The sequence below is a fragment of the Gadus morhua genome, chromosome 20, assembly GCF_902167405.1.
Source record: "Gadus morhua chromosome 20, gadMor3.0, whole genome shotgun sequence".
NCBI lineage: Eukaryota > Metazoa > Chordata > Actinopteri > Gadiformes > Gadidae > Gadus > Gadus morhua.
Window position 1 is genome coordinate 22,425,272 of NC_044067.1, and position 27,840 is coordinate 22,453,111.

At 44.6% G+C, this 27,840-nt stretch overlaps 1 protein-coding gene across 2 annotated transcripts in view; it reads left to right on the plus strand.

Annotated features, from left to right (window-relative positions):
* Positions 1-223: 223 nt before the first annotated feature.
* Positions 224-27,840, plus strand: part of arsh (arylsulfatase H) — a 60,034-nt gene continuing 32,417 nt past the window's right edge. Inside the window, exon 1 of one of the 2 annotated variants that reach the window (XM_030343874.1) lies at positions 224-345. In XM_030343874.1, the coding sequence (XP_030199734.1) occupies positions 341-345 (5 nt within the window). In that variant the 5' untranslated portion in view covers positions 224-340. The remainder of the gene's footprint in view (positions 346-27,840) is intronic. The other variant, XM_030343875.1, reaches the window with a different exon arrangement.

Genomic DNA, 27,840 nt, shown 5'->3' on the forward strand with positions numbered 1-27,840 from the left:
ACAAACGAGACGTGTAGTCTTTCTCATTCTGTTTTCTCTACAGCCTTTAATTGAACAATTGCACTATATAGGGTTAAACTCTTGACATGAAAAATCATCATTTAAGTCCACAAACAACATATGTGTAATCCGGCGCATATAAGGACTGGGACCAGAAGATAATTATTTTCTCTCCGTTGAAACCCATTCATATTTTTCGATCTCATAGGTCCAATGGGCTCTCCGGGAAGGGGCGTGACTTCGCCACTCTATTGGTGCGGTTTGAACAGAAACGCACTCTCTCGTGTTGTATGCTTATTGATTGCAGAAAGCGGCCCGGAGAGATTTCTGTGATTAAACTATGAGGTAAGTCCAGCTGCAAGCGAGTCAAAGTTCCTCTATTCATCCTCTATTCACATCAGCGACATCCGATTGTATTTAAGGGCGATGAACTCACTAATATTTATCCTCTACGGGAAGCTCGGGTCGTTCTCTCTGTACAACTTACCCCCTGTCATGTGATTAATGTCATGTGATCACGTCACAGACATCATGCACGCGCATCCGTCCACACAATGATTATTGCGAGTCCTGTAAGTGCACGCGGTCTATTGGAGCGCGCTCCTAGCGTGAGGCGGCCGCACGTGACTGACAATGCTGTTTTTGCTCTCGTGTGTATGGAAGCATATATGTAGCAAAATTTAAATGGCAATGCAATTTGCAATTCAATAAGTAATTACGTTATGCAATTGACAATGCATTATGCAATTTCATAATGTAATTTGTAAATACGTTATTCAAAGTGAATTTTAATATGCAAAGTGACAATGCAATCCTCAATTAAATTTGCAAAAGTTATAACAATAAAAATACAATAAAATGTTGTCAAATTCTTTGAGTTCCTTTATTCAAATTGAAAAGCTATAGCGTCCCCGTGATTGCAATCCACTTCGCCACGCTCCGTGTGTTGCGATATTCAAATGACATTTCAATCCGCAAAACGAACGCTTTGCAAAAGATTTGGCAAAACGGAATGCAAAGAGGAATCCAAAGAGGAATCCAAAAAGTCAATATGCAAAGTGGCAAACGTATCAGCCAATCAGCGTCTGGGCGGGAACTACGTCACTTTCTATTGTCTCCAAGGGTATCTGTTTTATGTGTGGGGGGAGGGAGTTCCAGAGCCTGGGTGCTGAAAAGTTGAATGACCGGGCACCCATTCGTAATGAGTCGTGATGTGGGGATACATATAGTAGTCCAGAGGTTGAGCGGAGGGAGCGGGAGGGAGTGTATTCTTGGAGGAGGTCGCAGAGGTAACTGGGGGCTAGGTTGTGGAGAGCTTTGTAGGTGAGGAGTGGGTGGAGACGGTGGGTCTCCCGACCCTATGTTTCGCACCCAGTGCCTGTAGCACTTGGGAAATCTTACGACGCTGAAGTTGGCATCCGATTCGCAGCATCCGATTCGGCTTGAAAACCACTTAGAATCTTCAAATCGGTCCTGATTGAAAACCACTACACCTAGACTCTTCAAATTTGGACTACATTATCACAGTGAGGCTATACATTATGTAAAACATAGTTTCAGATTTGTGAAACCTTTACCCTATTTGTGAAAATGCAATACAGGCTTATTTGAATGCTTTTTTAGGGGTCCAGACCGCATTGCATTTTCACAAATAGGTTAAAGGTTTCACAAATCTGAAACTATGTTTTACATAATGTATAGCCTCACTGTGATAATTTAGTCCAGATTTGAAGAGTAGGTGTAGTGGTTTTTAATCAGGATCAGTTCTAATGCGGTCTGGACCCCTAAAAAGCATTAAAATGTGCCTTTATTGCATTTTCACAAATAGGGTAAAGGTTTCACAAATCTGAAACTATGTTTTACATAATGTATAGCCTCACTGTGTTAATTTAGTCTAGATTTGAAGAGTCTAGGTGTAGTGGTTTTCAATCAGGACCCGTTCTAATGCAGTCTGGACCCCTAAAAAGCATTAAAATGAGCCTGTATTGCATTTTCACAAATAGAAAAAAGGTTTCACAAATCTGTAACTATGTTTATTATAATGTATAGCCTCACTGTGATAATTTAGTCCAGATTTGAAGAGTCTAGGTGTAGTGGTTTTCAATCAGGACCGATTTAAAGTGGACCAGCTGCTGAATCGGATGCTGCGAATCGGATGCCAACTTCAGCGTCGTGGAAATCTTTGTGTTTACCACACTGGCGTCAAAACGTACAAGTGAGGATAAGTCGTCTATCCTATCTCCCAGAACACGCACTCTACTGCATCTGTGTCTTCAACACGATTGTTCTCCACATCATCGGCCAAACTTCGGAGCGTATCAATAATCTCCATTGGTGACCATGGACCTGACACATACGAACTAGAAGTGAACAAGGAAATTACGAGCAAGTGACGTAGTTCCCGCCCAGACGCTGATTGGCTGATACTTTTGCCACTTTGCATATTGACTTTTTGGATTCCTCTTTGGATTCCGTTTTGGATTCCTCTTTGGATTCCCTCTTTGGATTCCGTTTTGCGGATTGAAATGTCATTTGAATATCGCGACACACGGAGCGTGGCGAAGTAGATTGCAATCACGGGGACGCTATAGCTTTTCAATTTGTATAAAGGAACTCCAAGAATTTGACAAAATGTTATTCTATTTGTATTGTTATAACTTTTGCAAATTTAATTGAGGATTGCATTGTCACTTTGCATGTTAAAATACACTTTGAATAACGTATTTACAAATTACATTATAAAATTGCATAATGAATTGTCAAATGCATAATGTAATTCCAAATTGCATTGCCATTTGAATTTTGCTACATATATGCTTCCATACGTGTAAGCAGAGCGTTTTCATGTAGTGTTGTGTGGATTGATCCTAAAATAGCGATACCGCCGATCCCAACATTTCCTATTCTTGGATTGATTCTGATATTTACATATCGATATCATGAAGCGGTGGTCTGAGGCGGTCTGAGGGGTCTGAGGGGGTCGAGGTAGTTCGTAGCTGCTCGGGCCGACAGCCGTCCATCAGTGAGTGGTTTGGCAGCGGCAGGCCTCATCCCGGTACAGAGAGGGTGCATCTCTATGGCAACGGTTATCACTGTCTGTCGAGGCTGCAGGGACGCAACCGCTGTCTTTTCTGTCTAGCACCTCTCCTGCTAAGAGAACTGTAAATGGTTGAAATGACAGTGTGCCAGGCTTTTGACTGTTAATATGCATGATACGGTTGAGTTGCTTTGATTTAGAAAACGGCAGCCACCGTATTCGATAACAACCAGTCCGAGTTAACTTAATCACAGCAAATAAGTACTTAAATTGTGCGAATGATGGTTAAACTGATTGTTTGAAATAATATAGTTTGCTCGAGTCGTGAGCTTGTCTTATCGCGCTCGCGATAAGACAAGACCTCAATGACCTCAATGTGACGTAATAGCATAGTGACGGCGGTCCCCCTAGGGGAGACGGTGAGTGGCACATCTGTATTTCTGTTCACCCCTGATGCGTTTGTACCCCTGAGGCTTGGTTTGGCGTGTGCGTGATCAAACAACGGGAGTTTAAAGGTTAAACGGGCCGTTTAGCTCGATCAATCGATATTTGCATTGTTTGATCAGCTACACTCAGAAGAAGCCTGGGAGAGGTTATAATGAGGGTCAGCAGCCTGTCTGTTGTGGAAGAGGAAGGTTTCCAGGGATTTGTGAGAGCTCTTGACCCATGATATAAATCAAAAAAATGACTGTTAATCTCTGGTTAATCTGTTTGAGTGCAAAGGCAACGTTTTTTTTTTTTTAAAAGGACCACACAAAAAGTGGTGCTTACCGATGTGGACTTCAGTGTCCAGAGGCTACTTGACTGTCACAAGTCATTTCACTGAAAATTGGCACATGAGTGAATATTTTTTGTTATTTTTGTTTTGGATTTTCCATGGGCAGCCTCCAGCTGATAATATCAGTTCAGAGCCTCAATGAACCATGGATGAATGGGGCCTAACGGAGAAGGTTGGGGTATGACGCACCATGGGGAGAAAATTGCCGAAGTGGGTGGAAATATTATCCTTGTTTTGTAAGAAGGTATTATTGTAGCAAGAGTCTTTAGCACCTGTAACTGCAGATTTTGAATGCGTACACTGAAGTCACAGTAAATTTGAAGTCGTGAATGTTTATTTTGCATGTGTACTGTTCAGTACATTTTAAGTCGTAAATATTTTTTTCTACCATTGTAAACACTAAATAGGGTCTATAAGTACGCAAGTCTGTGTTACAGGTGCACACATCCTTTTGCTACAATCATTGCAGCGCAGTTGGTGCAACACACATTCACACACTCGTGTTTCATAATCTGAGAACATGCCCAAAATGTGTCCATTCGTAAATATGAACTAATGCATCAGAAGTTGCACAACAGTCAAAATTTTCCTCAAAAATAAAATGATAAAGAACGCTATGTTGATTCAGCATTTTAATCAGCGAACACAAGTCCATCATTACAACTGCTCAAATCTGCTCCTGCAAGTCCCATGTGTGGGGGTCGTTTTGCAACACGTCTAGCTGGTACATGTGTAGTAAAAGTGATTTGTATCCGTAGATGCCTAAAAAGCAGAGCGTCCGTGGGCGGGACAAAATAGTTCCACCCATAATTTCCTAATCCAATGAGAGTCACCGGCAGGGATGCATTTTTTGCGTGGGATACTTAATTTCTCAAGAAGTAAAGAGGGCGTCCTACTGAACGGAGGTGGGTATCCTACATTATGTTAAATTAAATGACTTGGTTCAAGTGAATTACCCCCAAAGTATTGCATTAACATGCCGCAAATGTCCTTCAATGTATTTTAATGGTCGCCATAACATAAGTTCAGAAATGTCTTTGATGCTGCATGCCAACTGGCATATTATTTCAGACCAATTCAAAAGTGCCAAAGGCTATGCGGCAGCGGCGACCCTCCCGAGGCTATGTCAAGTGCTCAATGGACAAACATGAGTACCACTAGCCTAGCTATCTGGTGATTGCGAAGCAAATTGTCATTTTACCGGTACAAACCGGCACTTGGCACATATTTTCGAATTATTTGGCCGATGGGGGGGATTCAAACTATTTTCGAATAATTTGGGGGGGGGGGGGCAACTTCAAACCGGCGGCGCAGCAGCCAAGACATTTCTGAGCTCATGTTATGGCGATCATTAAAATACATTGAAGGACATTTGCGGCATGTTAATGCAATACTTTGGGGAGAAATCGCTTGAACTAAGTCATTTCATTCAACATAATGTAGGATACCCACCTCCGTTCAGTAGGACGCCCTCTTCCCTTCTCCAGAAATAGATTATCCCGCGCAAAGAGTATGCGATCTTTATAGGTCCATGGCTGGAACGCGATGGGTCCCAGTATTATTTGAAAAATACAGGGCCATAGAGAGAAGAGTTTTTAAGTTTGAGGGAAAGCTTCACGTTCGTGCTAGCATGGGTAGCACTGGCTACTGACTTTAGTGGCTTAACCTTAACTTTTACCTTACATCTGTTCTGAAATCAAAGCCGATTCAAGATGTTAATTTTTGCGCAACTGGACTATTGCATTTCCTTGATTTTGCTTGTAATTCCGATTCACTTACCCGTGGTCAGAGAGCGCTTGAGAAAGGAGAGTAGCAACAGTCCATTTACCATTTAGTTTACAGGCAACTTCTTCTGATGAGGCAGGAGCTGACCACACAACCATGATACTTTTAAGACTAAGCCATACACGAAGTATCACATATATTAAAGAACAACAAATCATTACGCTTGGATGAATTAAATAGTATTTTTTTTATTAAACAATGGGTGAGACAACGTGTGTGTGTGTGTGTGTGTGTGTGTGTGTGTGTGTGTGTGTGTGTGTGTGTGTGTGTGTGTGTGTGTGTGTGTGTGTGTGTGTGTGTGTGTGTGTGTGTGTGTGTGTGTGTGTGTGTATTCAACTTGAATATTGAATATTCAAGTTGAATACAATATTGTATATATTGTACATATAAGTGTTAACAAGAGAGGAATACGGTGAGGAAAGGAGACAATCAAATAAGCAATACAAGTAAAATGGACCACTGGTTATAAAACCCTCCAGCAAATGCAGATTCCACTGCCTATCATCTTCACACTGGAGGATGCACCGTGTAAAGCTGGACCCAGGGTTTGAGATGCTGAGTGTTAAGAAAAAAGAAAATTCTAAGAACAACGAAGCAAACATACAGTAGGCCTAACCAGTCACCAGCACAAGCCGCCACCCCTATAGCAGCAGAAGGCGACGACACCAGCATCCTTGGCCACCAACAGCCAGCTCAAGCAGCCATCGCCTCAAGCAACAGCGACCTGCAGCAGCACTGTTTGCCGGCACCAGCCAGCTCAAGCCACCTGTAGCCACCGCCATCAGCATCCACCATCAGCAGCATCCACCATCAGCCGCATACACCATCACCCTCATACACCAGCAGCAGCAGCAGCCGCCGCCACCAGCACCAGCAGCCACCACCTGCAGGAGAGTGAAAATAATCAGAGAAGACCTTGAATAAGCTGTAGGTCAATGAGTTTCCCCACACATGGACAAATTGCTGCCAAGTTGGGGAAGGGGTGGATAGAAGTTCACATTATGAAAAAAAAGAATGACACTACTGTCTGTGTAATAACATTTGAATGCTCGTCATTAAGGCTTATATTTTTTGTGTGGAATAATTTCTATTCATACATGTAATCCAACAGGGGGTATAATCAAACAAAAGCAACCTTATTTCCACTATCTATACATCAGACACACAGTACTCCAACACCGTAGCTAACACCGTCAGGTTCAGCAGGTTAAACCGAAAGTTCTGAATGTAACTACGGTTCTATGAATCCTGGATGACCGGTGCTTAAAGCACTGGATATCTCCACCTCACGCATGCACATTTCGAGTACCTAATACCAACATAGTCACCTGTGACCCCCACATGACACCGGGAAGGCTATATCTTCCGGTGTCGTCAGAGGATCTGGTCCTAGAATCTTCTCGGCGAGAACACAAGGATTCTGAGTGACTAAACGCTCTGGCGGTCATCCAGGATTCATAGAACCGTAGTTACATTCGTAACTTTTGTATTTCATTCCTACTGACCGCCAGAGGCGGTGCTTAAAGCACTGGATGAACCATACCAGTGGTGGCAGTGGTGGGAAGGCATACAGGGGACTCTGTGGCCAGTCGTGAGCTAAGGCATCCTGTCCGAGGGGGCCGGTCACCTCCGTCCAGGAGAACCAGAGGGGGCAATGTTAAAATAAATTAAATTAAATTCAGCGCTTTGAGTACGTGAAAAGCGCTATATAAATTGAATCTATTATTATTATTATTAATGTGCGGATTCCTCTGAAGCAAAGAGTTCCACTTCCGCCCGGCCAAATAGACCCCATATCGTCTCCACCAACTCCGGATGAAAAAAATTAATCGCACCATACTGCAAAACCCGAAGAGGGGGAGGAAGAGGAGGATGTCAGTTACATGCCGAGCTGACAGATAGATACCCTCATAGCGTCCGAGTCCAGGACCATCCCCAGGTATGTGACCTGTTGGGATGGGTCGAGGCGACTCTTCACAAAGTTTACCGTCAGGCCATGCTGGGCCACGTGCAAGAGTAGCCGAGCCGTGTCCCGGACCGCCTGAGACTGGGATGGTGCACAGATCAGCCAGTCGTCCAAATACGGCAGGACCTTCGTGCCCTGCTTCTGCAGGGGTGCGAGAGCTGCCGCCACCACCCTGGTGAATACCCTCGGGGAGAGGGAGAGGCCAAAGGGTAGTATCCTGAATTGAAAATGACGGCCGCGAAAGGCGAACCGAAGGAATTGCTGATGGTGCGGTGCAATTGGGACGTGGAAGTATGCGTCCTTCAGGTCCACCGTGGTGAACCACTCTCCCCTTGTGACCACCCGCAGCGTGTCTGATGCAGTGAGCATGTGGAATGGTAGGACCTTCAGGAAACTGTTGAGTCCCCTCAGGTCGAGAATTGGGCGGAATCTGCCATCTTTCTTTTTTATGAGAAAGTACCTTGAGTAGAACCCTCTGGGGTGCTCAGAGGATCCACTGGCTCGATTGCCCCCTTGGCCAGGAGGGTAAACAACTCCTGGTCCAGAGCTAAGATCTTTGCCGGTTCGTTGACGACAGTCATTTTGACCTGGCTGAAGGCTAGGGGCCGGCGTCGGAACTGTAACTGAGCTGCTGATGGGAAAAACAACCGACGACTGGCCCCATGGGCCTAACGCCTGCCCCCCCCGGCCTCCTGAGGCTCTGGGGGGGGGGTTCCGGTTGGGTTGTGGGGCACGAGGCTGCCAGGAAGGTAGGCGTTTGGGGGCCCGAAAGCCATCCGTAGGATGTTGCGCAGGTCGCTGAGACCTCGGTAGGCCACCGGAGTAATCAGGTGGCTGAGAGCGCCGCTGGGGGACAGCCGAGGGGCACCCAGGCCTGCTAGGAGCGGACACAATCCTGTTTAGACCGGACAGCTGCTGCCTGGTCTGCCTAGCTCGGGCAGCCCCCTCCAATGCTTCCAGGGCAGCTGACCCCAAAAGCTCCCCGGGTTCCACCGGCACCGCACAGAGGATCCTACACGACTCTGTCAGTGGAGACTGCGCAAGCCACACCTGGCGGCGAGTCTGTACGAGGGTGGACATAGTGCGCCCCCTAACTCCCTTGACATGAGGGCAAAAGCCTGTAATGAGGCGTCACTCAGACTCTGCAGCGACGGCTCAACCTGGGCCTGCTGCAGAGAGGTCGATAGACCTAGCAACAGGTGGGAAAGGGAGTTCCCAATACGACCCATGCGTGCCGCTGCGTCATAGGCTTTTGACAGGAGGTCTTCTGTGACCCTGCACTGTGGCCGAGGACACCTGACATTTGGCCTCAGAGCCTCATCAGGGGCCAGAATTAGGGAGGCGATGGCAGGCTCGACTGGTTGCAGCCCAGCCCCACCTGTGCTGCATTCTGTATGGCAGCCAAGGTCCGGGTATCCGACGTTGAGTGGGATAGGGCCCTAGTGTCCCTCCAGCAAACATGAAGCTCCTTCAAGTACACCTCTGAAGGAGGGATGGAGAATGTGGCCGGGGCAGGGTTGCGCCTGAAGAAGGCGCTGGCCTGGACTGACTCAAGCCGCATCGAGCTGTAGGCGAGCCAGAGCCATCCGCCGGACGGCCGCCATGGAGGTGTCTGCTGCCCCCTGCAGAGAGCTTTGTGCAGAGGAGCAGGAGGCCTCGTCCAGTATGTGGGAGGCATCGCCCTCTGCCATAACCTCATTAAAAAGGTTAGCCGAAGCCGCCAGAGAGAGGGCATCGTCAAATTGGGACGAGGGAGGGCCAGGCTGTAGCCCAGCCAGCCCCTGACCAGTCCCAGGCTGAAGGGCCAGGAGGAGGGACCGCATTTGCTCCATGTCGGCCGCCAATCTGTCCACCTTGGAAGCCAGCCCCTTGCCTTCTTTTTGGGGGGGGGCACCCATAGCCGCAGCCCCAACATGCCGATGCCGCCCAGAACGACCGGGCTGATTGGGAGGGAGGCCCATTAACCCATTTATGCCTAAAACGCCTGCTAAAAACGCCTGCTAAAATCCTATGCTATTCTAGGAAAAAGAACCTCATTTCCTGAGGGTTTTCTGAGAAAATAGTAAGAATTGTCAACGTCTACATAAACCTTAATATCTAAGCCTCTGGAGCACCTAGAAACATGAAATAAAAAGCATTGTAAAGGTAAGAACTACAGGTTTTATTAAAACATGCTCCCTGAGCACAACCATAACAGCAACATTTTAAAAACATTCTCAAAACAAGATTAAGAAGAAAAAACAGTATAAATCGATATAAAATACAACAAATAACATTTTTAACAAAGCATTGTAAAGGTCAGAACTACAGTTCCAACCCATAGGAAAGTCCTGAGGTGGAACTGGTGGAACTGGTCTCGCGACCAACGTGGTACATGAAGCACTCGCGGTGCAGAGGGACATTGCACTGCTTGCACCCCATCAATGTAGACCCTGGACGCATGTCGGTGCCGCTGTGCTTTAGAGAGCACTCCCTGCAGGTCTTCCTCTTGGTATTGATCTGAGCCAGATCATGGTCAGCAGAAGCTCCTGTTGGGGCGGTGGGGAACACACAGGGAGCACTTCTTGCTGTGACAGGGACGATCAGCTCCTGGGACAGATCCTCCAGCCAGTCCTTGTAGCCGCTCCTCCTGTATTTCCACCCAGGTCCTCCCACAGACCTGGCAGCAACAAAGGCATTGTAGCCCGCCACACTAAAGAGGTAAAAGAACAGCCTCCTCCACCACTTCGTAGACCGTTGGCGTATCTGGTAGTAGGCCACCATCTGGTCCAGTAAATCGACCCCCTTCATGTGTTGCTGATAATCAGCAAGACATGCTGGCACCCGAACATCAATCTGGCGTTGCCCACCGGTTCTCCTCTTCACTGACTCATTAGCTGTCGGGTCATGGAAGTTGGACAGGACCATGACTGTTTTGGTGTCCTGCCAGACGCAGAAGGTGAGGTCATCCTGCTGTGCCACATTGAATTGGTGTTTGTTTAGACCAGCCTTTTTAGTCAGCTCCTTGTTTTTAGGGAGGTCCTTCCTCCCGGCACGCACCGTGCCACACGCTTGCACACCCCTGACCTGCAGATCCAGCAACAACTTCACGCTGGTGTAAAAGTTGTCCATGTAAACACACAAGTTTGACCCAAAATACGGTTTAGCCAGGTCTGACACAATCCGGTAAGCCAGGCCTGTCTCGGTCTTGCCTGCAATGGCCCCTGTGTAAACTTGAAAATTGTTTACGTAGCCTGTATTGCTCTCTGCCATGACCCACACCTTTATCCCCCACTTCACCGGCTTCATGGGGAGGTAATGTTGTGCCCAGACTCTGCAAGCATCATGTGCTTTCCACCATTTAAAATATAAAACCTATTAATAATCATGGTTTACCATAGAATATACTCACTAATTTCTACCACACATCTCCCCTTTTGTGACTACTAAGATCACAACAAAAACATAACAGTCGTTTGGGTCATATTTTGCACTACATTTGATCATCGTTAAAAAACCTTTAAGCATGTTCAGGAATCTCAACCTGAATAATTCTCAGGATTTTAAACCTGTTTAAGGCAAAAAGATCTATCAAATGTTTAACTAGAATTCACACATAACATAGTACAACGCCTCCACTTCATGCGCAGACTTAGGGTTTTTGGGGTCAGTAAAAATATCATGATCATATTCTACAGGGCAACAATTGAGTCCATTCTCCGATACGGTATTACCAGCTGGTTTGGGAACCTAACTGTCAAGTCAACAACACAGATTTTCAACCTAGTTAAGACAGTAGGCAAAATCATTGGAACACCAGTACCTCTCAACCCACAGGAGCTCTTTGAACAAACTACAATAAGACAGGCTCAGACTATCCTATCTGACAGCTCCCATCCTCTGCACTCTGAATATACACTGTTAAACTCAGGTAGGAGGTATAGGGTTTCTCTGTGCAAACACAACAGGTACAAACACTCATTCATCCCTCTCTCAGTCAAGCTCATCAATGAAAAATGGTGAAAATGACTGTATGACAACATGTGAGAAGCAATGTCTTTTTTTTACAGTGGAATGTATGTTATGAGATGGAGTAATGTATAGGTAGCTAGGACTATATGGGGAGTGGGGGGAGGGATAACTGTATGCACAGGGAACAAGATCTGGTAGATGAGTATGCAAGGATGAATGAATGAGACCAGAATTAATGTTGATCGTATGCCTGGTTGGTTTGCTATTGCTATTGTTGCACAGGTATGGATGTATGAATGGAGGAGCAGTTTTTGGTCAGGATGAATGCTGAGTGTTTGGTGTGATTGCTATTTGCACAGGAGTGTGGGAATTTACAGATTGCTATTTTTGCACATGAATGCTTGTTTGCACAAGTTTTTGAGCCTGTTTGTCCAATAGTTTTTACTGATCGTTTTCGTATCTGTGATTTGCCAATACTATGTTCAACAATTTTGCACTTGCCCATGTGATGAACTGTTTGTATGTTGTATGTTGTATGTTGTTTCATACTGATGTGATGCAGCTATTGCCCAGATCCAAACAAATTTCTCCCCTGGGAGACACAATAAATTGACTTGACTTGACTTTCAGCATGCATTGAAAATTAGCATTTCAGAATATATGACATAAAAATATGAAACTCAAAAAAATGACATTTCAAAAAATAAGTAAATAATAGAAATTAAAAACTAAAATTGTCAACAAGCTTGCATGGATTTGGATAGCTCTGATTTATCGTCATGTACTGGTAAACTATATAACGTGGGGGGTTTGGGCACCGTAGTTGCTTCTGTTCGCAGCCACCATGCCCTGGAACCCATTGGTCCAATGTCCATTTGTTCACACTGTCTGAAATGGTTGTGGTTCCCATGGTGAGGTCACCAGTTAAGAAAATAGGACCTCCTTCTGATGTCCGATTCTCACATTCCGGTCTCCTCTCCAGTTTCACTCCAATCTATCTCCCCATAGAGCGTCCTCTCCCAGTCACCCGACTCCTCTATGCCAGACTGGCTGAAGGTTAATGCACATAACGGTTGGTTATCCGACATAACAGTAAACACAAATTCATTAACTCGGTTCTGCAGTGGTATCTGAGCATATAAGACTATTTTCCCTTTCTTGTTGACTATTCCTGAGTGAGTTGGGGCCGGATTGTCCTGTGTTTCTCTTAGGCTTCCTTCAGTACCAGCCCCTGATTCCTGGCTCTTCCAGGTCTGAGTTGTCTCCATGGTTTCATTCTTCCTCGGGGTCTGACCTTGTGCCAGCGGAATCTGGCACAACCCGTAAAGGATCAGGAACAGGCTCCCCGTTTTCAGCATCATCATGTTGCTGTATCTCTAGGCTCGACTGGATCTGGTCCTGGGGCAGCTGGTCAGCCCCAGGTGTGTCTGCGTCTGGCTCCTCCTCCTCACACTCATCCCTGGACTTGGGTTGAGCGGCTTTTGTGCAGTGGTTGAGATGATACCACGTGGCACTTCCTTCCACTTGGATGGCTGTTGGTGTTGCGTTGGTGACTTTGTATGGTCCTTCTCTCCTGGGCGCGTTCCACTTTCTCCTGAACATCCTGAGTTACACTTGGTCACCTGGCTCCACCCCCCTTGGTGGCTCCTTCTCCAACTCTGGAACTCTGCCTTTCTCTTGTTGAAAAATAAGCCTGTGTATGCCAGTTAGTTGTCCCATATAGCGTCTTAATTCAGTGTCCAATTGTTCCAATGGAGGTCCTTTGTGAGGCCCTCGAATGACAGGTGAAGGCATGGGTCGACCCGTAAACATTTCATGCGGGGTTAGATGCGTCGTTCTGTTAGTTTTCATGCGATAACTCATTAGTGTCAGTCGTAGTGCATGCTTGCAGTTCTAGTTTAGTACTTTAGTTTAATTTTGTTAATCTTTGTCTTAAGCGTCCGATTCCTCTCTCCACCATACCTTGTGTTTTGAGGAATGTAGACACAGCCTAATCTTTGTTTGACATGCAGATGTTAAATCAATTGTTTGAGTGTTTTCTGAATAAACGCTGCCCTATTGCCTGAGCTAATTTGTGACGGAATTCCAAACCTTGGCATGACTTCTCTAGTCAGAACCTTGATTACCGTAACCGCACTTTGGTCTTCTGATGGGACTGCTTCTACCCATCTGTTGAACAGTTTTTTCAAATATTTCACACTCATTTAGCTGGATGTCAATCATTGTTTGCAAGTATGGTGAAGAAAAACTTTGTTTTCAAAATTTTTCCTAATTCTCCTCAATACCTCCCCCCTTGCGCAATGGTCAAAACCATGCACATTAAATGATAAGCAAATCTAAGAACGCCGTTGGTGCAACCAACGTCGAAACGTCTAACCTTCAGCATCAGCAAACTGAAACCAATCTTTTGGGAAGGGAAATCGAAACCAGTATGTCCAAATCCAAAGCCCAATATGGGTGGGTTTACCATCAGCCGCCTGAAACCGCGCTGTTCCAAAGTCATGCACTAAACCGAAAAAACGTACATGCGTTAGTGGGCTTCTATACCACAAAGGTAAAATAAAATAAAATAAAACGCGACATGCCCCGTTCCAAGACCACTTCTGCTGCAATAGCTGACATATCTGACTCCTGTTCCCCCTCCACCTTTCATCAGCCGGCTTTTCCTATGATGGTTGCAGTCCGTCACTCCATGATCAAGTGAGCCAGTGCTCACAGTGACTCTGCCAAGTAATCGTGACTGTGCCTGCTTTAGGTTGTCCCGGGCTTCAAGGTGGGATCTTACCCGTCGTTGGCTAACCAGCCTTCCATACTGGCTTATTGCAGGATGCCGTACCTGGGATACGATCAATCCCCACCTATATGGTGGTATAGATCGCAAAGTGGAGGGATGGAGACAGAGTCTTCAGCCGCATCTGCCTTATGCAGCCATATGTGTGCGTCATGAATACACATCAGGGGGACTATTAAACAAAAGATAATGTATCAGAGTTAAAATTATTAAAGTGTTGCAGCGGCATTAGTGGCATTTGAAGGCAAACCCACTACTTCCGAATCCAATTTGACAACATAGCATGTATGACTCCTTCCCAGCAGATGTGGTGTCAATCCACCTATTGTCCTTAACTAGGGAGATGTGAAAGAAAACAAAAATCACAATATTAAAACTTGCATTTTCAATGTTGGGCGACTCACTTTTGTCTTAACCGTTACTCAAAATCACAATTCTCTTCATAATCCTACCCGATTGCCCTTCACTATCTATTTAAATTGGACGACCTAATTAAACCTTTCATTCTACCTATTGCTTGCATTTAGTGTTTTCCATATTTTGATTCACTACTATACCAAACCCAAACCCTCTATGTTGACCTTAACTAGTTTATTCAACACTGAATTGATACATTGTTTCTATTTACTAATTAACCATATTGTTTTATCTGAAGTGTGCTTGGGTATCCCCTTGTGTACTCACTCGGAGTAGGAGAGGATTCTCCCCTACCTCGGCAGCCCTGACACACACACGAGAACAGGCTCACACACACCCTTTCTTATTTTATTTTACTTATTTATTTTAAATGACATTTGTCATTGTGAATAACCTAAATTAGAAATTTGGATAATGTTTTATCATACTTATTTGGTCTAATTTTTAAGTATTGCCGATTGTTTTTTCTAAATTATAAGATCACTTTTAATAAATTGTCTATTACTTATCATAATCTCGAAGGAAATATTTTATTTGTGTTGTTATCTTGGCACCTAGACCTCGTCAGGCCCAAGCACCAAAATAACATCCACCTATCCACGCAGAATCCATGGGTTGGGTCTGTTCCTCCTTTGATGAGTCACTTTACCCTGGCGCCATTGAACCCATTGACTTCTGTGGAGTGTGGTGTGCAGACAATTTTTTAACCCTAATTGCTCATGTTTTGGAGTCTAAATAATTATACCTAAATCCTGTAATCACCATGTAACTTGCTCAGGGAAACATCATCACTCAGCTAGGAGAGATGGGGATCGAACCAGCAACCCTTCGGTTACTAGACAACTGCTCTACCTCCTGAGCCAAACGACCCCAGCCACCTCTCCGCTGATTTATTACCTCCGGGTCGGCCCGCATCCGCCCTTTTTGCTTTCTATACATTCCTCTCCCTTCTCCAAACACCTTCTCTCTCTGATCCAACCCGTTGTCTCACCAGTGCTCTGTGTTGTAATGTAATGATATATACCACATGGTGTTCCGACGCGATGCAGAGTCTCCAAGAACCACAGAATCACCGATCCCAGTGGTGGTTCTACTTTTTTTCTAAAACAGTGGACATAGGTTGCATTCAGGAACCAAATACAGAGTACATCCAAGCACACAAATAATCTATTCAGTACAATGCAAATTCAGTCTCTTTCTCTCTGTTGTCTCTCTGTCCAACCCCCACCCGCGGGTTTTCCTCACTTACGTTCCTTCTCTCTAACTTTCTTTACCTCTCTTTACCTACTTCCTTTGCTTTCACAAATCTCCATAACCATTTTCACTTTCAGTAATCCTTTCCTTTCCTTTCTGGTTTATTCGTTTTTGGACACACTCCAAAACTAGATTATTAATCTTAAAAGACCATTGAAAGATATCATTCTCCCAAAGAAAATTCTAACCGGAAAGCCTCCTCCAATCTCATCGCCACTTCTCGTTGCCAATCCACACACTCTTCCTCTTCTCTGTCTCACTCTTCACAAATCACTTCATCTGACCCCTCTAACTCAACTCAATGTAACTCTTTCTCACTCACTCACTCACTCACTCATTCGCTCACACATACAACTTAAAATAAGAATGGAGCTATACCTATGACTTGGAGCTGTCATAGGTATTAACTGTGTGTGTTCCGAGAATCCTAAAGTTTTGGTGAATTTTCCTGCCATTGGGAGGTGAGAGGCATAGTGTGTAAATGGCTCCAGTGTGGGCCATCATTGGCGTGCCTCAATAATTTATCAGAACCTGCAGTATCGGTTCCTTACCAGCTTGTTTTGTGATTGCTACAAGCTGACCCTCCCCCTATGGATTCTCTGGGCACCCCTAGTATCCCTGTCCCATAAAGGGACCTGCCTGGTAGCTACCTCCTTGTTCCTGCCTTCCCTGATAGCTGTTACCCTGTCCTTGCTGTGGTGGATAAGGGTTAGCCAAACAATTCCTCCTAATATGTCCTTCCATGTTGCACCCATAGCATATTAAAGGACCTCTGCTTTGTCCTTGGGATCCTTGTTGTTGATTGTTTCTAAACTGTCCTTGGTGTCCTTGTTGTAAGTTGTTTATATACTGACCTTTGGGCCCCTTATTCTGATTCTGCCTATTCCCATTTGTTGGGTTCCCAGTATTATGTAGGTGTATCTGAATGGTGTAACTGAATGGTGGAGTGGGTGACCATTGGCTCTGAGGCTGTTGTACTGGGGTAGAGAATGCCTGTTGAGGAGGTTGGGTTCGTGGTGCGCCCTGCTGGACGGCTTGCAATATTGTTTCAACCGGCTCTGAAACAACCGCCTGTTTTTTCTTCTCTTTTTCTCTTCTTGTGAGTTCTTCCAACTGAAGCTGAGATAGCTTCCTCTGCACCTCTTTGCTTTGTTCCTGTATTTTGTGTTTATTTTGCCGATATTTCTCCACTGCATGAACCACATGGTCGCAGAAGTCTCTATGTGGTTTATTTGTAACCAGTCCAACCACATCATCTAGCTTAACTTTGATTGGGCTAGGTAGAATCTCTATAACAGAGTTTCTAAACATGACAGAGAACACCGGATGGATCTCAGGATCCTCATCCGTCTCCATGCGCCATCTGTCTACTTGGGCCTGCAGGTAGGATGCAGGATTCTCTGTGTCGTTGATAGGGAGGCCTCTCATATTTTTATGATCGATATGGGTCGGGAACTCCCTTCTGAGTGTGGTCCACATCGCCACTCTGTAGCGATCAAGCGTAGTCCCATCATACATTCCGTCCATTATATCCAACCCTCCATTCCTCAGTACAGACTCCATCTTAGATAACCCCAATACTCTTGCCAACAGAGCTTTCAGGTCCCCCACTGCCATTAACTTTCCCACTGTGAGTTCCTCAAATGTTCTAACCCATTTTGACGCCCCGTTATGTATGTTGGGGAGTTTAGAAATGACTCCCTCCAGGTCCTGTGAACCCCACGGTTGATATTGGACCTGTTGTCCTTTGACTAGAATGGGATAATTACCTGGGAAGGTGTCGGGTGCCTTTTTTCCCCTTCGTGCTCTCCTTAGTTTCCCCCGTGACTGGAGTACTAGGGGGCTTTGTATTGATGTACTGCAGCCAGACACCTCTGTGCCTGGGTCTCCACTGACCCTCCCTTGTGTGTTACATTTATTATCTCCTTCATCTAGTGTGACTTCCCCTTTCAATTCCACGTTGTCTGTTATCAGTGGATACATGTTAGTTGGTTTGTACGGCGGTGGCTCAAGCTTCAGAGGCAAAGGTTGAGCCTCTTCTTCCTTTGTGATTATTTTTCTGGCCACTCGTAATGCGCGCCACCTCTCTCCCTCCATTTCGAACAAAGCTAGCACTAACCTTTCCCTGTCTCTCATCTCTAAGGCCTTTTTACCACTTCTATTAGGTTTGTAGTTCCTTATTACTACCTCCATGTCCCTACACATTATTGGATCAAAAGTCCCTCCCATGGGCCATATCGTGCCTGTTTTAGCTGTTCCTTTCTCCCATTTCTCAGAGATCCTTGTTATCTCATCTCTGAGCAATGGATTGTTTTTGCTCAAAATCTCTACCGCTGTTGGTGCCATTTTAAATTATTACTTTATTACTTTTATTTATTTATTCTGAAATACACTATTAATTAATACAATTTATTTGAGTTTATCCTACTAGTTAGTTTAAATACTTTATTATCTCTAAGCTACAAATGTGAACTCTTCCCAAGCGCTCGTCTCTCTCCCGAAGATTGGAATGTGGCTCCAACCCTTCACTGTTATCAATTCTCAACCCTGCCTTACAGGCTCCTGCTCATCCCCTGTGTGTGCTCGTGCACATGAAGTTAGAGTCAGCGCGATTATGTTTTAGTCAAAGAAGATTTACACATTTATTCATTACTTCAACAAATTAACTATTCTCTATCCGTCTAATTTATTTATGATTATCAACTCCTTTAAACAAATTAACTATTCTCTGTCCGCCTAATTTATTTATGACAGAATCAACAAAAAAATAAACCGGGTCGTAAAAATTCGAACAGATCAAGAACAAACTAGAAACTTCTCAAAACACCAAGATCAGGATTAGCTAATCACCTGAAGCGGTATCCCAACCAAGAGACTTATCTATTAAAAAGTGCGAGAAGCCTGTTTTCTCAAAATAGCAAGATCGGAATCAGAAATTCACCACCATTGGTGCAGGATCTGCAGGTCAACTGCACCAAGATGAGTATTTAAAATTCACTAGTCAGCATCCCAAGAAAGCTCCTCAAATAAAAACGACTGAATTCATTCCCAACTGACAACTCAACTCCAAATAGGATACTGTCAGAAAAAATCCTACAGGTCTGTTTCTTTCGACCTGCGGGCCTGCTGGCCCTGTCCTTGTTAGAACTTTCCACTAATTCGTTCCTCCACAAGACAGTCACAGGACTTACAGTATGCCTATTTAACAAAAACACCAAAACACCAAATAACAACAACTCGTATCAAAATAGGGAGCCACAAAGCGTCTTGGTAATTTAGAAACACAGACGCGCGTATGGCCCATGTGCGCGCGCACGTCAATCTCTCCCGGAGCCCCCGTATCTCTCACTCGCTCATTTCTCTATAATTTTGGTTTGTTTGATCGAAGAGACACTTTACCTGCTGCTGAGCGTTTCAGACGGGGCAAGAACAGATCAAACGACTCTATCCTATATATGGCAAGACAACTTACCCTTGAGCTCTGGTCGTATGATCCGTTCGCGTCCCGTCCTCTGGCCCGGCAGCTGGCGAGTCCCTATTTCCTCCTGGTCGTGACGCCAATTATGTTGTGGATTAACTGAGATTTAAAACACTTAGACTAATTTAAGAGAGAGAGTGTAAAAGAAATCGAGGGGTCCGGAGCAAGAATTGAAAAAATACTTTATCGTGAAGAAAAACAACAACGACAACAGCCTATAGAGTCACTGCTCGAACATCGACTCCAGCTACACTTTATACACATACAGGAATTTCTTTGTTACAATGGAGTCCCAATGGGGTTTCCGCCCAGTCAATCTTCGTCTCAGCATGCTATCAACCGCGCCCTGGTCTGAGGTCCGCATGGATTGACCTCGTTAGCCAAGATGACCCAAGGCTGAAAGGCTGAGGTCAACTTAGCTTGACCCCGCAGTTCCCTGGACATTCCTGTTAACCATCTGTTCTGAACCCAGACTCTGCAAGCATCATGTGCTTTCCACCATTTAAAATATAAAACCTATTAATAATCATGTTTTACCATAGAATATACTCACTAATTTCTACCACAGTACTGCCGGGACTCCATGGACTCATCCACGCTCACAAACCCATTGACCTCATAGAGGGCCTGGAACTGATGCAAGAGGAGGTCCATGAACCGCCGGATCTTCCACAGCTTATCGGATTTATCCAAGGCAGGGTCCAAGTTATCTTCTAGATGGAGATATCTGAAACTATTTTCAGATATCTATTTATATAATATATATGTTATATATGATAAAACTATTTATTCATTATTCCATTATTGTATTTATAACTAACATTATTTTATTTATTCATTATCAACCATCATCACCATTAGTAATTGCTATAGCACCACTATCATTACTGGCCATTCCGTTTTCTAAGAGAAGAGAATGGAACTCGGAAGAGAGCACAAGAAAAGAAAACATAAATAATTACCTCTTTAGCTTTAAAATTCCAAAGCAAAGACACAGCCCGAGGAATGTTTTCATTTCTGTTTTCGAGATCGGGGTCCACTTTGAGGTCGTGGGGGTCTGAGCTCGTACCTGTTCCGCGTACCGATTCGTTTCGGTCAATAACGTGTCCCACAGCTGATCGGTAAAGATCCTGGAAAACACATTGAGTGGGCTAGCATCCAAGGGGATCGGTTGTTTCACCCCCGGTGTGCGAGAGAATGTCTTTGTTTTCCGAGGCTGGTAATTGCCGGTTCTCCAGTCCACCTGGAATCCCCGAAAGTCATCCTCCTCCTCTCCTTCGGTGTCCAATAATTCCCACTTCTGTGCCCGATCCAGTGGATCAACCGGCACAAAATCATTCTCGTCCTCATTCTCATACTCAAATCCCTTGAATTCTATGTCAATATCACTGCCATCGCTATCAAAATCCTCCATGTTCATTGCTACTTCTCGGTCGCCAGCTAGACGCGTCGCTAAAAACAAAGATAGAAAATCACGTGTATATCTGATTGATTGACGTGATTTTCAGCCAACCAAAGTGCATTTTGGTGGTCACCAGATCTTTACCAAAGCCTTAAGACCCACCTCATGTTTATTTTAACCAACCAGAGTGAGTTATTTGCTGCATTCGTCATGAAAACCATCACGTGTACAAAATGCTGCGCCACGCAGCAGCCGGCAGAAGAGCTAATGTTGCGCTACGCAGCTCCCGGCAGGAGGGGCCATGTTGCGCGACGCAGCATCCGGCGCCAATGGGTTGCAGAGGAGTCGTTGGCTGTTGCCCAATTCTCCTTGTCTGCCAGCCTAGCCACTCTATGCGCCCAAGGCAGGATGCTGCAGTTCATGTAGGCGCTGTCGGTGAAGGCTCTCCCTCAAATACTCGAGACCGAGGCAAGGAGGGCAATTGTCGTGGCCGTCCTCCGGCTCGAGAGGAGCCGCACAGGCTCACACATAGGTGGGCCATTATGGAGGCAGCCACAGGCAGCGTAACTGGAAGCGGAAGCGAGAGCACTTCCCTCGCCAATAAATTTAAAAAAACGGCCAAATGCGGCGTTACCAGGAGCGGGAGCGAGAACACTGTCTTCACCAGAAAATTAAATCAACCGATATTAATTAGCTTGAGCGTAAGCGCTGCTGCTGAAAAAGTGACAATGTTGGTATTAGGTACTCGAAATGCTCATGCGCGAGATATCCAGTGCTTTAAGCACCGGTCAGTAGGGATGAAATAGAACCGTCGTTAATCAACCTTATTGATCCTAGTAATCCTACATCAATTACTAACTAAATAAAAGTTGTCAGAGATTCACTACTTAACTTCTGGTGCAGTGATACCTTCACAGCTGGCGAAATTGAGCTGACTAACTAGCAGGCAATGACTGAAAATCAGTCATCTACCAAGATAAAGATATATATAATTACGCTGTGCACATACAAATAAAGATCAGTATATGCTTCATAAAGGCCCTCTGATATAATATAGAGAGTTGACAATTCAAAAGAGGTAGCAATTTAATCAATTTACCCCCGGAGATACCTTCACAGAGGGTGAAGTCAAGCTAACAAACTAGCAGGCAATCGTTTGTCTTCAAAGATAAAAATATCCATAATTACGCTGTGCATATAAAAATAAATATCAGTATATGCATCATAAAGGGCCGCCTCTGATACAATATAGACAGTTGGTAATTCAAAAGAGGTAGCTATTTAATGCACTTACCTCAGAAGTTACTCGACGGCCAGCAATGGAAATGAATGATCTCCTACGCCGTAAATGGATGTTTTGGAACTATGCGAGGCTCCATACCCCGGAAGTAGGCGGCAAAAAACGCTACAACGGAGTCCAATGGAAAAATGCATCCCTGCCGGCGACTTTCATTGGATTAGGAAATTATGGGCGGAACTATTTTGTCCCGCCCATGGACGCTCTGCTTTTTAGGCATCTGCGGATACAAATCACTTTTGCTACACATGTACCACCTAGACGTGTTGCAAAACTACCTGCAAAAAACCCCACAGCTGAGCCTTGCAGGAGCAGATTCGAGCAGTTGCAACGATGGACTTGTGCTCGCTCATTAAAATGCTGAATCAACATAGCGTTCTATATCATTTTATTTGTGAGGACATTTTTCACAGATTTGCAACTTCTGATGCATTAGTTCACATTTGGGTTGACGAATGCACACATTTTGGGCATGTTCTCAGATTATGAAACACGGGTGTGCGAATTTGTTTTGCACCAACTGCGCTGCAATGATTGTAGCAAAAGGATTTGTGCACCTGTAACACAGACTTGCGTCCTCGTAGACCCTATTTAGTGTTTACAATGGTAGAAAAAATATTTACGACTTAAAATGTACTGTTACACATTTGTGACTTTAGAGTACACACGAAAAATAAATATTTACTACTTCAAATTTACTGTGACTTTAGTGTACACACTCAAAATCTGCAGTTACAGGTGCTAAAGACTTTTGCTACAATAATACCTTCATAGCTTTGCCACACACTCAATTCAGTGGAAAAGGAAACACTCTGTCAGCTGTCCCAGAAGTGGTGCAGGTCCTTGATGTAGCGTAGTACCATCGCGTCCTGCTTTCACCGTAGTACAAAGGCCACAGAAAAACTCTCAGATCTGTTCCACAGCAGTTGCAAATGCCAGAACACAAGTTGATCAGTGGATACTCACTAGAATGCAGTGTTCTTCATGAGAGGCTCTATAAGTGGAGTCAGGCAGTTATCCTCGGCCTTCTAGGGAGGAGGGAGTTGGGTTGGAGTATGGGAGAATTATCACAGATTAATCAAACAATATATTGCACTGAGGCCCTTTGAGGAAGTGACACAGGAGGTATTCTCTGGACTACGTTTCACATCGCTGGACATTTTTGGGAAAACATTTTCACGACGTCTGAAAGTTCTCGTGAACGACACCTCATGACGCTCTTATGGGAGTACGGTCGACGTAGAGTTTATAGAATTCTAAAGATACATGGCTCTGTATTCTGCAGACTACTACGCATGCTATGCGTAGGCTGAATCGCAATCGCTCCAAGACCAATCTGATTGGCCAATAAGCTAACCAAGCCATCCTGGGTAGTGTTCCTACAAAGCTCTTGCCTTTTGTCATATGCACAGAGCTGAAATCAATTAAAAATGCACACACAAGCTAAAAACATTCATTTGAATGATTTTAGCTTGTGTGTGCCCGTGCCCGCGATAAATCACACACAAGCTAAAATCATTACAATTAATGTGCTTTATTTTTATCTCAAATTGAAAAACTGACACGCACGCTATCGCTCGCTCTCCTCGCTCGTCCACCGGATAAAAAAACCTGCTGTGAAGAACTTTTAGATTGCCGTGCACATGAACGGTCGCTGTCGGGAACAAGCGTGAGTTTCATCCCAGACGATGCGTCTCGTTATCACGAGGACCATGAATGCGCCTTCAGTCTCTGAAGTGATTCCTCTGGTGTCCCTCGTTCAAAGAGCTGCAGCAGCCTGTGAACCCCAGGCCGCTCTGGACGCAAATCTGGCTCAGCAAGGCCAGGGCAGAGGTTTATCGAAAGCATTGGCTCTCTAGCTGCCAGGTCATCTCTGGATGCTAGGTTTAAACAACTTGGATTTCGAGATGAAGATCATGTTGAGGCTATGAAATAAGGACTTCTGGCCGAGATGGTCAGTTCCCGCTCCATCTCCAAGCTTTTCCCTGGCACCCCCTCTATCTCTCCCTCCAACACAGTCTCACTCCCTACTCGTCAAATGTGTGACGCATGGCCAAGGATCCCTGGCGTCAATTTCCGACGAAAAATGGGTACCTTTTTCGTCGTTTTTCACCGCGGGGGTCCGTCAGATAGACATTCATGTAATAGCCTACCTTTTGCATCGTTTTTGAACGCGGGGTCAATCAGATAGACATTCATGTTAATCCCTCATCATCGGACACAGCTCAAGTGTTTCCTGCGTTTGTGTTATTAAACCGTTACTTTATGTAACTTTTAATGATATGATCTTGTTAGAAGCACGTATATCTGAGAGCCAACCCAGTCGTCAAAAGCATACGTTGACAGTGTACGTTTTGTGAACACTGGATTACGTCGCATTTCAACATAAAATAGCGTGTTATACACACACACACACACACACACACACACACACACACACACACACACACACACACACACACACAATGCATTTCGCTGCAAAAAAAAACGTATTATTACCCCTTAAATAAATACTATGGCAGAATAAAGAATAAATTCATTCATTATCATTCATCTTCAACATGTGTTCTTACAGTATAGAGTGGTGGAGGGATGACGTATGTTGGCCAACCCGGAAGTGAGCGTCGCCCCGTGTTCCCTTGACAAATAGCCAACGGGTTTTTCCATTGGATTTTGGATTATTGCTGAAAAATTAGCATATTTGAAGCACCTCCTCAAAAACTGAAAGTAATTAAATAAATAAAAATAACCGTGCTCCAAAGAACGAAATTTAAACCAATGCATTCTGAATGGGAGTGTTTCTCAGATTTTTCCATGCTACACAGAACGAAATGTAAACCCATGCAAATAAAGACTTCATGGTCATAATAATTTAAATATCATTAATCTCCTGAGTGTGTCGGGTGGTATTCTATTTTTTTCAACGGGGCTGCATCCAGTAACTTGACCGTCATGGTTGCTATGGTGGTTGCTATCGAGCACCCCCTCTAATCCTTACATGGCTCTAAAAACCACGCGGCAAAGGAGCTGCCGTCAATTGTATTGTTTTTGTTGTAAACTAGGGTCCGATGGTTAAAGAAATAGACAGATATTCCAAGGTATCCTTAAAAGGCAGCTTGGATGTTTTTATTTTCTGCAGTTTAGACTTCTTCTATAACCTATTTTTGAAAGCAAAACACCAAGCTCATTGATTTAACGTGGCAGGGTTATTTGAAACAATTTATTAAATAAATATTTGTTAGATGTCATTCTCCTGAGTTTGCTTCCTATTTATGTCTAGTGTACACCCCTACTGTCCACAAGCATCCCCCCCCTCCCCATATGGATTTGGAGAATTGTTGCAACGTCCCAGTGGTGGAGGTATCATATATATGAAATAGGGCATTCAATTATGATCTATTAGGAGGCCGATGCCCTAAAGGAAGTGATGCAATAGGTGACTGAGTCGAGAACCTTTAAGTAAGCTGTACCTTGGGGTCTCTTATATATCAAAGGGGGTCTCAAAGGACGCATACGCTTCAACCTGTGGCTCCAGCCCTACAGGAAATGATTCAGCAAGTGCTCCATCTCGTGCACCTCACCCAGCGGCTCGCTTGCAAGATTTTGGCCTGAAGTTCTTCCCAGACCTACACCCTAGCCATCCAACATGCATATCTGAGAATCAGGCCTCTCTTTAATTATGACAAAAAGTTATGAGAGAAATACACATTCACTTTTTGTCATCTCATAAGCGGCGTGGTGCCGGCTCCTTTTGACCTTTTGACCCCAGACTTCAAAAACGTGGCCACAGGCCAGCTGTGTCTACACACCTTAAGCCACAAATGTACACCTCCATCCCACAAAAAATGGGGACTAAAAACGAACCTCTGTCTTATGTACATTGACTGTACTGTTGGAGGTCACGCCCCTTTTCCGGCCTTTTCGAGATAGCTAGAGATGCTAAAATGTTTACACACATTTCCCGGGGCCCCGAGAACGACATATCCGATATTTGGAGTTCTAGCCCTTAGAGAAAAAAAGTTTTCCCAAATGGACTGTCATTTGGCCAAAGCCCCTCAGAAGTTTTGCCTGCAAGACCTAATGGTTCAGAATGTGGTGGAAAAACAGTTTTTGAGATAGGAAGGTCCTACCGCCCTGAAATTTGAATGCCTTATTCTAGGGCCTAACTGGGACTGCCCATACACACACACACCCCTTCCTGCCCTCGGGGTCCGACCGGGCCAAGTTTCGGTGCGGGGGTCCGGGGTATGCATGTTAGATGGCGAGGGTGTAGGTCTGGGAATTTCCTGAGTCATTTCCTGTAGGGCTGGAGCCACAGGTTGAAGCGTATGCGTCCTTTGAGACCCACTTTGATATATAAGAGACCCCAAGGTACAGCTTACTTAAAGGTTCTCGACTCAGTCACCTATTGTTTTAGCAGCGAAATGCATTGTGTGTGTGTGTGTGTGTGTGTGTGTGTGTGTGTATAACACGCTATTTTATGTTGAAATGCGACGTAATCCAGTGTTCACAAAACGTACACTGTCAACGTATGCTTTTGACGACTGGGTTGGCTCTCAGATATACATTCTTCTAACAAGATCATATCATTACAAGTTACATAAAGTAACGGTTTAATAACACAAACGCAGGAAACACGTGAGCTGCTAGTTTAGCGAAAGCAGCGTCCATAGCAACCTGACGTCGTTGAAACATGCGAGCGAGCCGATAAAATCTTCCTAATAACTATAAACTCATAAGCAAGCCGTCATAAGCAAAAAAAGAATAGACTTGAGGGGAAACACAATCACGCTGTTGTTCCTACACAGAAAACTATGAGTAAGGACATTTTCAGAAAAGGCTCAGGTTAAATGTTTTCAACAGAATATCTTTAACATTATTTCTTTCACAAACAAATCTGAGGAATGTTTTCTTAAAAAGTAGAGTAAATAACTTTCAAGGGAGTCTGATAAATAATGTTTATAAACAAAAAAAGTGAATGTGGAATGTTTAGTTAAAAGGTTGAGTAAAACCTTTTGTAAAGGTGCTAAACTGTGCACTGTGTAGTGATGTTTGTCCATATTTCTCAATGTGTTTTCCTTGTCCCTGAGAATTCCTCATTAACAAATAAGAAAAAGTACATGTGGTCGTAATCTCAAACGGTAATCTTATCATGATAGCAAAGAAAAGGCCACATCGTGGGATATAATGTAATCATGCAAAATATCTCTATATATAAATACTGTAAATATAACACTAAAATATATTCATGAGTGCAAAGGTGTCCCTCCACCAGTGAAGGTGGCTATTGCACTTAGGGTGCACTCACACTAGGCCATCTGGCCGTGGCCGTTGGCTGTTTTCACATCTAAGCGTGCTCAACTGGGCCCATTGTTCTCTGGCCTGCTTTCACACTAGGCCATCTGGCCGTGGCCATTGGCCGTCGCTCGCAACTGTGGCCTGGCCACGGTAGGCTCTTGTACATACGTCATCACGTCGTAACACCAAGCGTCCGCTGCATTGACCATAATAAAGTCTGCCGCAAGTCTGAGTTTTAACAACAATGGACAACAACACAGAGAACACACCAACAGTTGAACCGCTTGACGCCATGTTTACCGTTTAATGGGAAAGAAGGCTCGTCGCCTTTATTATGTCCATGGTCGTCGCATGGACTATACGTCATCCAGCTCAGGTTGCGTAGC